The following is a 15,388-nucleotide window of genomic DNA, read 5'->3' as shown; positions in this document are numbered from 1 at the left end:
CAGCTCTGTAGCATGTCCAGAACCCCCAAAAAACTATCATTTGGGGGATCTAAAAAGTGTACCTGTGTGTACCCTCTTGCACCCCAAAAATAAAGACCCTCTCTGGGTCGAATGTAACTTTAGGGGCGAGTATGGGATCTTGGGTATATGATCAAGGTACCATCCAGAAAAAAATGCTCCCTTCGGATGACAAATGGTATTTCCTTGACGAGCTCAGCCCAATTAGAATAAAGGAATAATTAAAGCGGAGTTCCGGCCACAAAATCGACATAGTCGATTTTGGGCCATTCGCTTCCTATTTGTCACCTGAAAAAGAAATGGGAAGTTACGATTTTTTTTTTTATTTACCTTGTAATTGCAGAAAAAAAATACTCACCTTAATTCCACTTCCTCCCTCGGCCGCGCGGCCCGCGCCGTCACTTCCCCTTTGCAATGATTCCTGGGAGCTGAACGTCATCGCTCCCAGGAATCAATGCGACTGCACCGGCCCCGACGTCAGTTCCGGTTCAGGCGCGTCATACCTTGCTAAACAGCTTCTGGGCATGCTCAGAAGCTGTGCAGGGATGACGCTGCGGCCCCGGAAGTGACGGCGGGGCTGGCGCAGTGCATCGTGGGACCGAAGAGGACACTGAAGAGGATCGCGCTGGCTTCAAGCTGCCCACACCTGAGATGGCAGCGCTGGAGAAGAAATTTTAAAAGTGAGTATTTCTTCTAAAAGGTAAGTGCGAACCGGGGCAGATCAGAGGCTAGCCATTGTGGAATGTACTAGCCCTGACTGTCCCGGGGGTATGTTCATTGAAATTTTTTTTTTCTTGTGGCCGGAACTCCGCTTTAATAACGAAAAGTAGGCAAGTATACTCAAACGAGCAGATAAAATAAGCAGGGAGTCAATGACAAGGCACTTTCTGGAAGGCCATCTCAAGTGCGTTCCACCGGGAACAGGAAGTAACGTGGATGGGTAAGGTAAATCGGAAGTTATGTCAACGCGTTTCGCCCACCTCCCTCAGCGTCATCAATGGACAATGTCCATTTCTATAGTAGTCATCCAATTTGGCTGGACTAATTGACAATCTCACTACACAATCACCACCAAGAACACATGCAAGAAAACCTGCTCCCATTACTGTTTTCTCTCTGCACAATAAGTGGAGTTGAGCCCCCTCTTCCCATTAATAAATAACTAAATATTGTCATAAGCTGTCATGCTACAGTGTGGGGTTGTAGGGAGCAGGGTCTGTTGGCACCTTTTTAGAAAGGTGTTTTTTTTTTTTTTTCCTCCCCTTTCCTGGAAAACGACAATGATCGGTTATCGGATTTCATGATAAACTTATGAGTATTACCAATGCTAGTTTCATAATGGTACCTAAAGCTAAATGCAGGCTCTAAAGCCTGGTATACACAGGCCAAATATCGTCCGGAAACAGGCCTGTGTGCACACTAGCCTGTCCATCAGAAGCTGGCTGAATGGGCATGCTGGGGAATCAGCATTTGATCTATATCTGATTATAGTGCAGCCAGCTCCTCCCGAGCTTCTCGTTATTTTGTTCAACAACTGATAGTGTATACTAGGCTTTAGTCCAGTCACAGCCCCACCCTAAATGTATGTATGAATAAAGGGATAATAAAGACATTTTTTTTTTTTTTTTTTTTAAGTAATGGCTTTAAAAGCAAGCTCAGGGGACAGCTTCTTTACTGTTTCGAATATAAAAGAACCCAAAAAGGTTTATAGATTTGTTTTCATTCTAACATTTCTAGATGTACAAGCACCATCCTTGGAAGAGCTAAAGTTGCAGAAAAGCTTTGTGAAGTTGCTTTGTCGACAGTACCGGGAATTGCGCCACATGCACCGCAAGCACCTGCGCAAAGTATCCTCTCTGTGCAAGGAGCAGAACAGCAGAGTAATACAGCTGCAGAGCATACGAAAGAAGAGATTTGGGAAAAGTCAAAAAGGCGGGCAAGAGTGAGTATTGCCTGTAGAACCTGTACTAGGTCACTGATACTGGATCAAGCTGAAATAATCAGTTTGGAGTCTTAGATCAGTGGAGCTCATTTATAGCTCTGATGCACAAAATTACAATAAACTTTACTGCACTCATTGAAAGGTAAATTAAACTGTGTTGCCATCTGCTGTATTATGATTCTTGAAAGGAGACGTTGTAGAGATTAATAGTGTGTAAAAATGATTGCCTATGCATTATTAATGTTCAGAATGCGTTCCTTATTCTATCAACCCCTGATACTGTAAACTTGATTATTTAGCTGTAAAATAACTAATTTTAGGCCTTATTAAACCTTAGACTTAATAATAACATGTAAGCAGTTGTCACATCTTATTGTTTTTTTTTTTTTGTTTTTTTTTTTTTACATGCTTTAATTGTATATAAAAAAAAAAAAAAAAAAACCCTTTCCAAACATGTACAGGCAGGTTACATCTAAGCTTAAGGCCTCATGCACACTGGACGTTTTTGGAGCTGCTGTTAGCAGCGTCAGACGTTTTTTTTTGCAGCTGCAGAACGCCCATCCATGTTATTCTATGGCCTCATGCACACATAGAGCTTTTAGGAGCTCCAAGTGGCATAGGCGTTTTACAGCTCCAAAAAAAACCCAGGAACTGTGCGTTCTGGAGCTGCAGCGTCAAGCTGTAAAAACGTCTGACGCTGCTAAAGGCTGAATAACGTGGCTTAACGTGCGTTAAGCCACGTTATATGTTTTTTTTTCTTCCATTCAAAGTCAATGGTTCCCTATGGGAGCCTATTGATTTGAATGGAAGTTGCACCGCAGGTCGGATCAGGGTGATCCCACTTGCGGCGTGACTTGCGCTGTGAGAATCTTGAGGGGGAACTCCAAGCCAAAATGGGGAAAAAAACGGCGTGGGGTTCCCCCCCAGGTTCCAAACCAGGCCCTTCGGGTCTGGTATGGAATTTGAGGGTAGCCCAACGCCGAAAAACGGCGTAGGGTCCCCCCCCAAAATCCATACCAGACCCTTATCCAAGCATGCAGCCCGGCATACCAGGAAAGGGAAGGGGATGAGCGAGCGGCCCAACCCCCCCTGGATCATACCAGGCCACACTCCCTCAACATGGGGGGGTGTGGGTGCTTTGTGAATGGGTATGGGGTACACTGTACCCCTACTCATTCACCACATAAAAGGCAGTGTATGGAAATAACGACAGGAGACGTTTTGGAAAGTTTATTAAAAATCTTCATCTGGCTCTTCTTGTCTTCTCCTCTCCGGGGGTCTTCTGCTGTCCGCTCCTCTCCGGGGTCTTCTGCTCTTTTGCTGTCCGCCCTTCTGCTGTCCTCTCTTCTTGTCTTCTCCTCTCCAGGGGTCTTCTGCAAGGCGCAAGTCGCGCCGCAAGTTGAAATCACCCTGATCCGACCTGCGGTGCGATTTCCATTCAAATCAATAGGCTCCCATAGGGAACCATTGATTTTGAATGGAGGCAGAAAAAACGCTGCTAACAGCTACTGTGGCCAAACGTGCAATAACGCTAATTGAAAAAGCTACTGAAAGCACGTTTTTACAGCTGCTGTTTCCCGGCGTCAAGTAAACAGCTTTGGAGCACGTTTTTATGACGCCCTGTGTGCATGGAGCCTAAATTCTATTAAACTGATGGACTGGGCAGTGTAATTTTTTATTTGGTAGCATTGGCAAGTAACTGGTTTTACAATAATTGCTGATGGTGGCCCATTTATTAGGTACACCTACCTTTTTGCCTCCTTTGTGGAAAAAAGCTACTGAATACAATCTTTAGGGTCCAGGGACTCGTTTTACCACACAGAGGTTAGCAATTTGTTTATGCCACATGCTTACCATTTCACGTCATTTATAGGTATTCATACTGATATATATATAAAGCCACGTTCTTGTTTTTGTTAGCGAATATGAGAGGTATCTTGCCTTGTCTTCTGCCTTAGGCTATCGTCTCCACAATCAACATATAGCTTATTGAGGGATGCTTTGCTGCACAATACATTTGTAAATACAGTGAGGGGAAAAAAGTATTTGATCCCCTGCTGATTTTGTACGTTTGCACACTGACAAAGAAATTATCAGTCTATAATTTTAATTGTAGGTTTATTTTAACAGTGAGAGACAGAATAACAACAAAAATATCCAGAAAAACAGCATTTAAAAATTGATTTGCATTTTAATAGAAATCCTTTTATTAAAAAAATACAGCTTATGGTAGTGTAAGCAATCATGTGCAGAATTCTGATACATAGATACCCTGGCCAAACCTTTCAACACCACATTCCTATTCAAAATATATACAAAAAAGTAGGAAAAACGGGACTTTAAAGGTGTTGATCTCCCCCTTCAGTACTACTGAAAATACAGATACAGTACATGTATGTGTACTTTCAGTAGTACTGAAGGTGGAGATCAACACCTTCAGGCCCTGTTCACACCTGAGCGTTTTTCAACTTGTGAAATGCTTATCTCTGAAGTCTCAAAACGCCCAACAATCAAAATCCTATTCATTTCAATGGCCGCTGTTCACATATTAGCGTTTTGTCGTCTGAAGCAAAACGCCTGAAGCTCAAACATGTACATGAGCTTATTTTTTGGCAGATTACAAGCATTTTTGTTAGATGTCAATGCCTGCCTCCAAACACCTGCAAAAAAAAACACCTGAAAAACGCCCAAACAAATGCCTGAAAATGATACGCTCAGGTGTGAATGGAGCCTTAACCACTTCCGGACTGCCCGCTGCAGTTATATGTCGCAACTGTCGCTATCTGCTGCCATAACCCTGGTATTTTTTTACTGGTCAGGCGGTCCTCTTTCTCATAAAAGTGGTCCCAGCGGCGGATTCGCCGTGGAATCACTTTTATGGGCGACAGGAGAGGTGCCCCCTCCCGTCCCTTCCCGGTTGTTTTCCCCGCTTACCGGAGCTGTCCGTAGCGGGGAAAACGATCCGGTCCTTTCCCCTCCTAGGCAGGAAGAGTGAGGGCAAGCTGGCTCCCATTCGACTGTATGGCCTTGGAGGACCAGAGCGATGTCATACATCGCTTCCTCCCACCGGCCTTAAAGGGCTAATTTTTTTTTCATGATGGAAAAAAAATGACTTTTCTCTATCGTCCATTGACAGACACGGCTCCATATTCTTCTCAACTATTGGCTTATGCTGCCCCCTACAGGAGTAGGACACTAGGCAAGAAAAAACTTTACCACGCCTATGGGGCAGTCCCTAAAGGCATACACCCACTCAGTCTGCTATATGATTCAGTTTGTTTCTACCTAGTTTAGGAGTAGGACCTGGTTCCCAGCTGGGACTTCGGTCTTAGCTTGTTTTTTTATTTTTTTTTGAAAAATTCTTTTTATTGATTTTTAAAGAAAGAACAGAGTAACACAAACAGACACACACAGCAGCCAAAAAAAAGGCACACAATAACCCAACAACAACCTCCCCCCCCCCCCCACCCACCCAAAAACGACCACCAGCACCCTGAGAAGACCAGGAGCGTCGAGGTCAGGGGGTCAGCGCAGGCCACCGTCCAAGGACAGCACGACCTACCACCGGCCTCCGGAGTAAACAACCTTCGGTCCCTTCTCATAAACAACACCCCATATCTCCCCCCTACCCGGGATCAACACATGTCAATTCAACATTAAAGAGACCCAGTATCTGGCTGTTCTTGCAGGACTACAAAGCTAAAATACAAGATAGCATAAGTACACTTCTATAGAACGTTCAATCCACCAGCTTCATAACAGTTACACCATATGCAGTTCAGCCCACAGTGTCTGAGGAGTCCACCCACGCCCTCCAAACCTTGTCAAATTTTTTCGGGCAACCTCGTGAGACATAGGTGGCTTTGTACAGGGGTAGCATCGCATTCACTAGGCCTTTCCAGAACAGTAAGGATGGCGGGGAAACCTTCTTCCAATGTAGTAAAATAGCCTTTTTGGCATAGAATAGAAGAACACTCAGCAAAGTCCTGTGGGCCACCGAGGGGACCACCTCCTCCACCAAACCCAGCAAACAGACTCGCTGGGTTCGCGGAATCGGAGTCAGCAGCACCTCGGCGAGACAGGACGTCACCTCAGTCCAAAACTGCTGAATTTGGCCACAGCCCCAAAAAATGTGAGTTGCATCTGCGGGGGAAGCGGAACAACGCCAACACTCCGCAGACGAAGTCGGGAAGATTCTGGCCAGACGGGCCGGAGTATAGTAAATCCTGTGGAGGAATTTAAATTGAATTAGTTTGTCCCTAGCAGCCACTAAATATTTGAAAGGCTCCGTCCATACATCATCCCAGTCCTCCCCCTGTAGGTCCGGCACCTCAGCCGTCCATTTTTCCTTACATCTAACTATGCCAGGGGGTGTAAGTCGGAACATATCCTTGTACACAGTGGAGAGAGTTTTGAGTGTGGTATCACATGTCAACACGCATTCTAAGTCCGAAGGAGACAACTCAACAGAGGATGAGGCAAATTGGGCCTGAAAGGCATGCCGCAATTGGAGGTATCTGAATATAAAGCCGCTAGGCAAGTCAAATTTCTCCCGCAATCGGTCAAACGGCAAGAGAGCCCCCGCCGCTGTTATATCACCCAAGGTTTTTATACCCCGCGTCGCCCACAACATCAAATCAGGTAAGTGACGAAAATGAGGAAAGGTAGGGTTCATCCACAACGGCTCGGACGGAGAGGATCCAACATAACTGGGGCATGTCAACTTCAATGACTGGGCCCAAGCCCTAACAGTCGCCCTCATGGAGAGCGTTAAAGGGAGATCTGAGCCCAGACCCCTAAACAGCGCCAACCTAAGGGTTTCGAAGGAGCCCAGGTGGGCTGCCTCCAAGATTGTTGCCGAATCCTCCCCGTCCGCCCGCAGCCAGCGCCGCGCAAACACCATCTGCCCTGCCAAATAATACTTGCGCCAATCGGGCAGTGCCAGGCCTCCATTACCCCACGGTTCCTGGAGGGCCCGAAGGCCAATCCTGGGAACCCCGGGCGACCAGAGGAATGAACAGACGAGGCTGTCCAACTTCCGGAAAAAGGTCAGTGGTACCCATAGCGGAGAATTGCGGAGGAAATATAAGACTACAGGCAGAAATTTCATCTTAAGGACACTAATACGACCTAATAAGGAAAGTTGTAGACGCTTCCAAGCTTGGATATTTTGTTGGAGTTTAGGCAATAGAGGAGCCAAATTCAACGAGAAATAATCCTGGGGACACCTAGTTATCTTGATCCCCAAGTAGGTGAAGCCATCCACCCAACGAAGGGGCAGGTCCCCGGCCGCAGCAGGTCGAGCACCGTCATCGAGAGGCAAAATGGAGGACTTACTCCAGTTAACGCGAAGCCCTGAGCACCTGCCAAAATCATTCAGGATGGACAGGGCCGCCCTCAAGGAGGGACCCGGATCCTCCAGGAACAACAGCATGTCATCGGCATATAACGCCAGACATTCTTTAATAGAGCCGACTTTAATCGACCCCACGGCCGGGGAGCTGCGCAGCGCAGTCGCGATGGGTTCAAGGGTAAGGGCAAACAGGAATGGGGAAAGGGGGCACCCCTGCCTCGTCCCCCTCCCCACCCGGAAATACGGAGAAGTGAGATAGCCCAATCTTATGGCTGTTCTAGGGCTTGCGTAAAGGAGTCGGATCCAGGTCTTGAATTTGGGTCCGAACCCCATACGATCCAGCGTCTTGTGCATAAAGGCCCAGTCGACCGAATCAAAGGCCTTCTCAAAGTCGATTGAGACCACCACCCGCTGCCCCGACGCCTCCCCAGGAATTTGAAGATGAGTGAATAACCCCAGCCAAACGAGTGGCCAGGACCTTCGTCAGGATTTTAAGGTCCATATTTAAAAGGGCGATAGGGCGATACGAGGAGCAGTCCAGGGGGTCCTTACCCGGTTTCTGAAGCAGCACCATATAGGCATCCATCATAGAGGGAGGAAGTTCCTCCACCTCCAAACAGTGCTGCAACAGAGAGCTAAGTCTAGGCGCTAAATGTTCGGAATATTGTTTGTAAAAGTCAGCAGGGAAACCGTCAGGACCCGGGGCCTTATGTGGTGGGAAGGCCGCAATGGCTCTTGCCACCTCTAAAGTTGTTATCGGAGCATCCATGAGGGCGCTATCCTCCGCCGACAAGGATGGCAAGTCAACTCCCTCCAGGAGGGCATCCGCGTGCACAGAGTCACTATCCGGTAGCGGGGCGTACAGGGCCTCAAAATAGTCAGTAAATGTCTCCAAAATGTCACGAGGATCCGACCTGAGCACACCCCCAGCGGCCCTGATAAGCGGGATATTAACTGGCGGCTGCTGGTCAGCCACCAGCAGTGCCAGGAACTTGCCATTCTTATCGCCCTGTGCGAATATAGAAGCCCGTAGGTTGTTAGCTTCTGTATGAGCAAGATCAGAGACGTGAAGAGAGAGAAGGCGTCTCGCCTCCAGCAAGGCAGCATAGCTGGAATCAGACGGCAAGGCCGCGTTCTCCTCCGCACATCTCCGCTCCTCCTCCTGTAACATCCTCACCTCCTCATTGTGATCTTTCCTAGCGGATTTAATGGCCGATATACACTCTCCCCTCGCCACTGACTTAAATGCCTCCCACACCACTCTCTGATCAGCTGAGTCCACATTTTCTGGCCAATATGACTGGATCGACTTTTCAAGGTGGGAAGCGACCTGATCCTGTTGGAGCCAGCCCGCAGCCAGGCGCCAACCCCGCACTCCAGCCCCCAACTGGAGGTTCACTGTCAAGAGTAGCGGGTTGTGATCAGACACTCCCCCGGCCCTGTATTCCGAGGCAGTCAAAAGGGATTGCATTCTGGCAGTACCAAACGCCAGATCTATGCGAGCAGAGGAACGATGAGCGGTGGACAGGTGAGAGTATTCCCTCAAGAGCGGATGCTTCCATCTCCAAAGTTCAGTCAAGCCCACCGTGGAAGCCCAGGTGAGCAGATCCACCGAGGGCGGTCTATTGGGGTTGGAAGTATCCAAGGTAGCATCCAGGATGGCATTAAAATCACCCATGAACAGTACCGGTAAATGCAAATATTCAGCCAACTTATCAGTTAAATCATATAGCAGTTGTATCTGAAAAGGTGGAGGCACATAAACAGCGACCAACAGCATGGTAACAGAGTACATATCCAAAAGCACAGCCACATATCTGCCCCCTGGATCAGAGATCACCCGCTGGATCGAACATGGGATAGATTTACTAATGAGGATGGAGACCCCTCTAGCATAGGTGGAGTACGTGGCATGAAACGCCCTTTGTATCCACGGCCTACGGAGAGCCAAAATCAAGTTCCCATCAAGGTGGGTCTCCTGCAGGAGGATGACATGTGGCTTAATGAGCTTTAAATACTGAAAGACACTGGCACGTTTGAACTTATTGTTCAGGCCCCTCACATTCCATGAGAGAAGTTTTATATTGTCAGCCATGGGAATCTAGAAAAAAATTACACAGAGCCCAGGTAAGGGCTATGGGCAGGATGAAAAAAAAAAGGGACCCATAAATAACCCCCTCAAAATATACATGAGCAAACAAAAACAGGTGCTGGTGCAGAACTCCCCATGCCATTATACCAGAACAACCCCCCCAACGAACAAAGAAAAAGGGAAAGTTGAACAAAAACGAGCTTTCCCAAAACATAAAAAACGTAGTCTGGTATGCGGCTTCAGTCCCAAACTGCCCAAAAAAAACAGTGACGCACGTCAGTTTTCCAATGTGAGCAACAGTCCGGTAAAGAAGATGTTCCTACAGTTCCGATGGAGTCTCTGAGACCGGATCACCCGGTGTGCAAGGAGGGCGCCACGACACACCCCTCCTCCAATAACCAGTCTCCAGATAGCAGGATAGGGAACCCCAAAAGTAGACATTCCTAAACCATCAACAAGCCGTAGATATCCAGAAAAAATGGTACAGGAGGAGAAAGACAGCAGGGCAGCGTACAACAGGAAAACAAAAAAAAAAGTAAAAAGAAAAAACGGACCACATCCAAAGGGGAGCCAGCCGAGAGCACTGGCAGTCAGGATTCATCACACGCCATCCAGCCAGTCCGAAGCCTCTTGAGGAGTGTCAAAGAATTTCACCGAGCCCTTGTACTGCACTCTGAGCCTGCTAGGATATTGCATGCTATAGATAAGTTCCTTGGCCCTTAGGCGCTTCCTGACATCCGTAAAGGAACGCCTGCGGCGTTGTGTCTCCGCCGAGAAATCGGGGAATAGCATGACACGCGCGTTCTCAAAGCGAAGTTCAGGGTGTTTCCGCGCCTCCGAGAGGAGCATGTCTCTGTCCCTGTAATTGAGGAACTTCACCAGGAACGGACGGGGGGGGGCTCCCGGGGGTCTGGCCCCAGTTGGCACTCTATGAGCCCTTTCTACCACATACGTGGGGGGTAAATTCTCCAGAGAGAGCAGTTGTTTGAAGAACTGCTCCGCAAATGTAGCAGGCTTTTTCCCCTCCAGCCCCTCAGGAAGCCCCACCACCCTTACATTATTCCGGCGCTGTCTATCCTCCGCATCGTCAGCTCGGTGTTGCAAGGATTTCACAATGTTCTGGAGTTCAGCCAGCTGAGCGCCATGGGAGTGTGAGCTGTCCTCCACCTCCGAGATGCGATCCTCTGCAGCAGTGAGTCTCCCCCTGAATTTATCCAGGTCATGGCGGATGAGCGTGCACTCCGATGCCAGGTGATCTATGCGCACCATCAATGCCGCTTTGCAAGCATCTATGGCTTCCAGGATGGGGGCCGTGATCGCCCGCTGGTCCGCGACCACCTCCTGAGCCTGTCCCTGAGAAGTGCCGGAGAGCACGGGGTCCGTAGGCTTCTGAGACTCCATGCCTGCACCCGTACCACCGCTCTTCCGGGAAGACGTTGGCGCCAAGATGGCGGAGGCGGAGCCCGAGCCCTGGCTCTTGACGGAGCGGGTCTGGCGCTGGTCCTGTGGCGGCTGCCGGGCGGGTTTTGGGGTCGAGGATGGCATCGCTGGAGACCTGAGAGCTTCCCCCACAAGATGGTATAGGAGAGCAGCCCCACCGCACACCGAAAACGGAGGTAAGTTGCAGGATTAGCAGAGAGCTCCGGTCCGGCACGTCTACCCTCGCTCACATCCGGCCACGCCCCCCCCCTGTTTTTTTATTTTAAAGGGAACGTTTGTTAAAATTTTAATTTTTAACTAGTTATGTTCTTGAGAGAACTGCAATCAACACCTGGACTGGGTTTTGGACTGGATATCCTAGATCCTTAAGGTCTCCCAGTTCGGCCAGGGAGCGTGTGCAGATTATAGCCCTGCGATAGGCCTCGCAACGACAGAGCCCCAATTGACGGGGGCTGGCCTTCGAGTGAAACACCTCGCCAGTATGCACACGACCTTGTTCAGCCTGAGTTGCAGTGTACCTCTTGGCCATCAGCACCCCCACTCCATGTGGAGAGGTAGTCTGTCCAGAGTGGCACCCACCCGATTGCTGTTGGTATGGCGAGTAGTGTCCCCCCATAGCTTTTGCGGTCTCGAGGTGGACGTGGGCCGCTCCTTGGGATGGTCGAACCCCCGGGTTTTCTTCCATTTCCCCCAGCCCCTCTAACAGTCATGGTGGTCTTTTGGCCCCAACCTATCCCCATGCCCCCCCCCCCCCCTCCTGGGGCTAGGTAGGAGCTGGCTTTGCCACTTGCTCCAGTAAGGGAGGGAGGATGCGGTTGTTGCTGGCCGGGCTGTCTGGAGTCTGGATCACACACAGGGGTTTTGAGCAGGTTCCCAGCCCCCTGGGGGTTAGTGACTGGGGCAGGGATGTCCTTTGGGCTCCCTGCGGTGGTTATTGGCTTGGGGAGGAGCAGATGTTTCTTCATCCGTGGGTCTGCGCCTCACGTGTCTGAGTCAGGCTGTCCGGGTACTTGACCGAGAGAAGGTACTTGACCAAGCTGACTGAGATGAGGAAGGGGAGTTTCTTAACCGCTTCCATACAGAGCAGTTAGACCCCCTTCCTGCCCAGAACAATTTTCAGCTTTCAGCACTCACACTTTGAATGACAATTGCTCAGTCATGCTACACTGTAACCAAACAAAATTTTTATAATTTTTTTCACACAATAGAGCTTTCTTTTGGTGGTATTTGATCACAACTGGGGGGGGGGGGGGGGTTTGTCATATAAGCAAAAAAAGAGCAAAAATTTTGCAAAAAAAAAAAAACACTTTTTTTTAGTTTCTATTATAAAATTTTGCAAAAAATTAATTTTTCTTCATACATTTGAGCCAAAATTTATACTGCTACATATCTCTGGTAAAATTAACCCAAATTAGTGTATATTATTTTGTCTGTGTGAAAGTTATTGAGTCTAGAAGCTATGGTACCAATTACTGAAAATTGATCACACCAGATGTACTGATGGCCTATCTCCTTTCTTGAGGCCCTGAAATGTCAGGACAATACAAATACCCCCCAAATGACCCCTTTTTGTAAAGTAGACAGTCCAAGGTATTTAGTAAGAGGCATGGTGAGTTTTTTGAAGTTATAATTTTTTCCCACAATTCTTGGGAAAATGAAGAAAAAATGTTATATTTATTTTTTTCCCCAAAACATTGTCAATTTATAAGCTATTTCTAACACCTAGCATGTACACAGCAAAAATGACACCCCAAAATTCATTCTGCTTCTCCTTCTGAGTATGGTGATACCACATGTGTGAGACTTTTACCCAGCCTGGCCACAAAAGAGACTCCACGTCCAAGTAGCACCATAAGGCGTTTTAGGAGCATAAATACACATAAAACTTTCTTACTACCTATCACACTTTTCAAGGCCCTAGAGCACCAATACAATGAAAAAGTCCACAAAATGACCCCATTTTGGAAAGCAAACACTCCAACGTATATTCTGAGGCATTATGGGTCCTTTGAACATGTCATTTTTTTCCACAAGTTTTTGGAAAATGTGGGAAAAAAATAAACTTTTTTTTTTACACAAAGTTGTCAATTTATAGGATATTCCTAACACATAACATGTACATAGCAAAAATGACACCCCAAAATACATTATGCCACTCCTCCTGAGTATGGCAATACCACATGTGTGAGACTTTTTCATAGCCTAGCCATATAGAGGGGCCCAGCATCCAAGGAGCATCATCATGCATCCTAGCCACTTGACTAGGCCTATTTTTGACATTTGGTGTTTACAAGCTAAAATCAGTTGTTTTTGCTAGAAAACTACTTAGAACCCCAAAACATTATATATTTTTTTTAGCAGAGACCCTAGAGAATAAAATGGAGATTATTGCAATATTTTTTATCACACCGTATTTGCGCAGCGGTCTTCCAAACGCAATTTTTTAGGGAAAAATTCACTTTTTTGAATTAAAAAATAAGAAACCAGTAAAGTTAGCCCAATTGTTTTCCATAATGTGAAAGATAATGTTGCGCCGAGTAAATAGATACCCAACATGTCATGCTTCAAAATTGCTTTATTTTTTTTTTTTTACTATTTATTTTATTTATTATTTTTTATTTTTACACTGTTTTTTTTTTAAAAAAAAAATTGATCATTTTTATTTCTATTACAAGAAATGTAAATATTACTTGTAATAGAAAAAGGCACGACAGGACCTCTTTTTTGTGAGATCTGGGGTCAAAAAGTCCTCAGATCTCACAAGTACACTAAAAGATAGAAAAAAAAAAATTAAATAAAATGAAAAAAAAAAAAGGGACCTTTAAACTGGTTGCTAGGCAACGACGTTTGCCGTAGCTCCGGTCCTCCAAGACCATAGAGTCGAGTGAGGGCAAGCTTGCCCTCACTCGACATCCTGTCTGTGAGGATCCGGAACCGGATCGTTTTCCCCGCTGCCGGCGGGTCCGGTAAGCGGGGAAAAGGACCAGAATGCGGCGGGAGGGGGGGGGGCACCTCTTCCGCCACCCCGGAAGGGTGATCCCGCAGCGAATCCGCTGCTGGGACCACCCTTATCGGAAAGCCAACCGTCCACTGTTTAAAAAAATACCAGGGTTATGGCAGCTATCTGCTGCCATAACACCGGTATTTAGGTTTAAACGGAGGACGTATATAAACCTTTTTGGACTTAGACATGGTGGCTGTATGAAGGGTGACAGGTACTCGGGTACTTTGTTGGGCAGGTGACAGGTACTCTGGTACTGATGAGCAAGTGGCAGGTACTCAAGTACTCCGATAGGCAGGTGACAGGTACTCGGGTACTCTTATGGGCAGGTGACAGGCAGGTGATAGGTACTGATGAGTAGTACTGATACTGATGGGTGATACTGATACTGTACTGATGGGTACGGATGATCAGTACTGATACTGATAGGTGATAGGTACTGATGAGTACTGATGAGTAGTGATGGGTACTGATGAGCAGGTGGCAAGTACTCGGGTACTTCAGGTGTCAGGTACTCTGATGAGCAGGTGGAAGGTACTCGGGTACTCTGATGGGTAGGTGACAGGTACTCTGAGTACCCGTCACCGGAGTACCCGAGTACCCGTCACCTACCCATCAAAGTACCCGAGTACCTGTCATCAGAGTACCCGAGTACCCGTCATCAGAGTACCCGTCATCAGAGTACCCAAGTACCCGTCATCAGAGTACCCGAGTACCCGTCATCAGAGTACCCGAGTACCCGTCATCAGAGTACCCGAGTACCCGTCATCAGAGTACCCGAGTACCTGTCATCAGAGTACCCGAGTACCTGTCATCAGAGTACCCGAGTACCTGTCATCAGAGTACCCGAGTACCCATCATCAGAGTACCCGAGTACCTGTCACCAGCCCATCAGAGTACCCGAGTACCTGTCATCAGAGTACATGATGGGCTGGTGACAGGTACTTGGGTACTTTGATGGGCTAGTGACAGGTGCTTTTTATTGGGGGGGGGGGGCAATCAGTGTGGTTGGGGTGCACTGTACTTGGTAACTAGCTGTTACCACGATCTCCTCCTCACACAGGATCAGTGTGTGAGGAGGAGAACACGGTGACAGCTAGTTACCGTGTTCTCTGATGACATTTGTGACCGGCTGTGATTGGACACAGCCGGTCACGTGGTAAAGAGCCAATTTCATTGGCTGTTTACCTAGATCAGGGATGGGCTCTGTCCGAGGGGCGAGCCTCGTCCCCAATCGCGCGCTGCTGTTTGGCTGTTTACCTTGATCGGGGTTGGGCTCAGTCTGAGGGACGAGCCTCACCCCCGATCGCCGCGCTGCGCGCCCCCGGGGTGCGCAGTAGCGGGGAGATCCGGGCGCCGTCATATGACGTCCGCCCGGATCGAGAAATGATTTGTGCTGACGTCATTTGACATGACGCGGTACATAAGGGGTTAAAACCAAGGGCTATTTCAAGCCCACAGATTGAAATGGTTATATTCCTCTGGACAGTTGCCACCACAGGTCGTGGTTATGCAACATCACTAAGGTACAGTTTGTCAGTA

At 47.8% G+C, this 15,388-nt stretch overlaps 1 protein-coding gene across 1 annotated transcript in view; it reads left to right on the top strand.

The window, feature by feature from the left end:
- The window catches only part of PLCB3 (phospholipase C beta 3), a 347,318-nt gene that overhangs the window by 289,377 nt on the left and 42,553 nt on the right, over positions 1-15,388 (top strand). The window contains exon 27 of the mRNA XM_082270020.1: positions 1,756-1,960. Within this exon, the coding sequence (XP_082126146.1) occupies positions 1,756-1,960 (205 nt within the window). The remainder of the gene's footprint in view (positions 1-1,755; positions 1,961-15,388) is intronic.

The sequence above is a fragment of the Pelophylax lessonae genome (assembly GCF_965119305.1).
Source record: "Pelophylax lessonae genome assembly, chromosome: 10".
Lineage (NCBI taxonomy): Eukaryota > Metazoa > Chordata > Amphibia > Anura > Ranidae > Pelophylax > Pelophylax lessonae.
The sequence above is the reverse complement of the archived record's forward strand: the minus strand, read 5'-3'. Positions and strand labels throughout refer to the sequence as shown.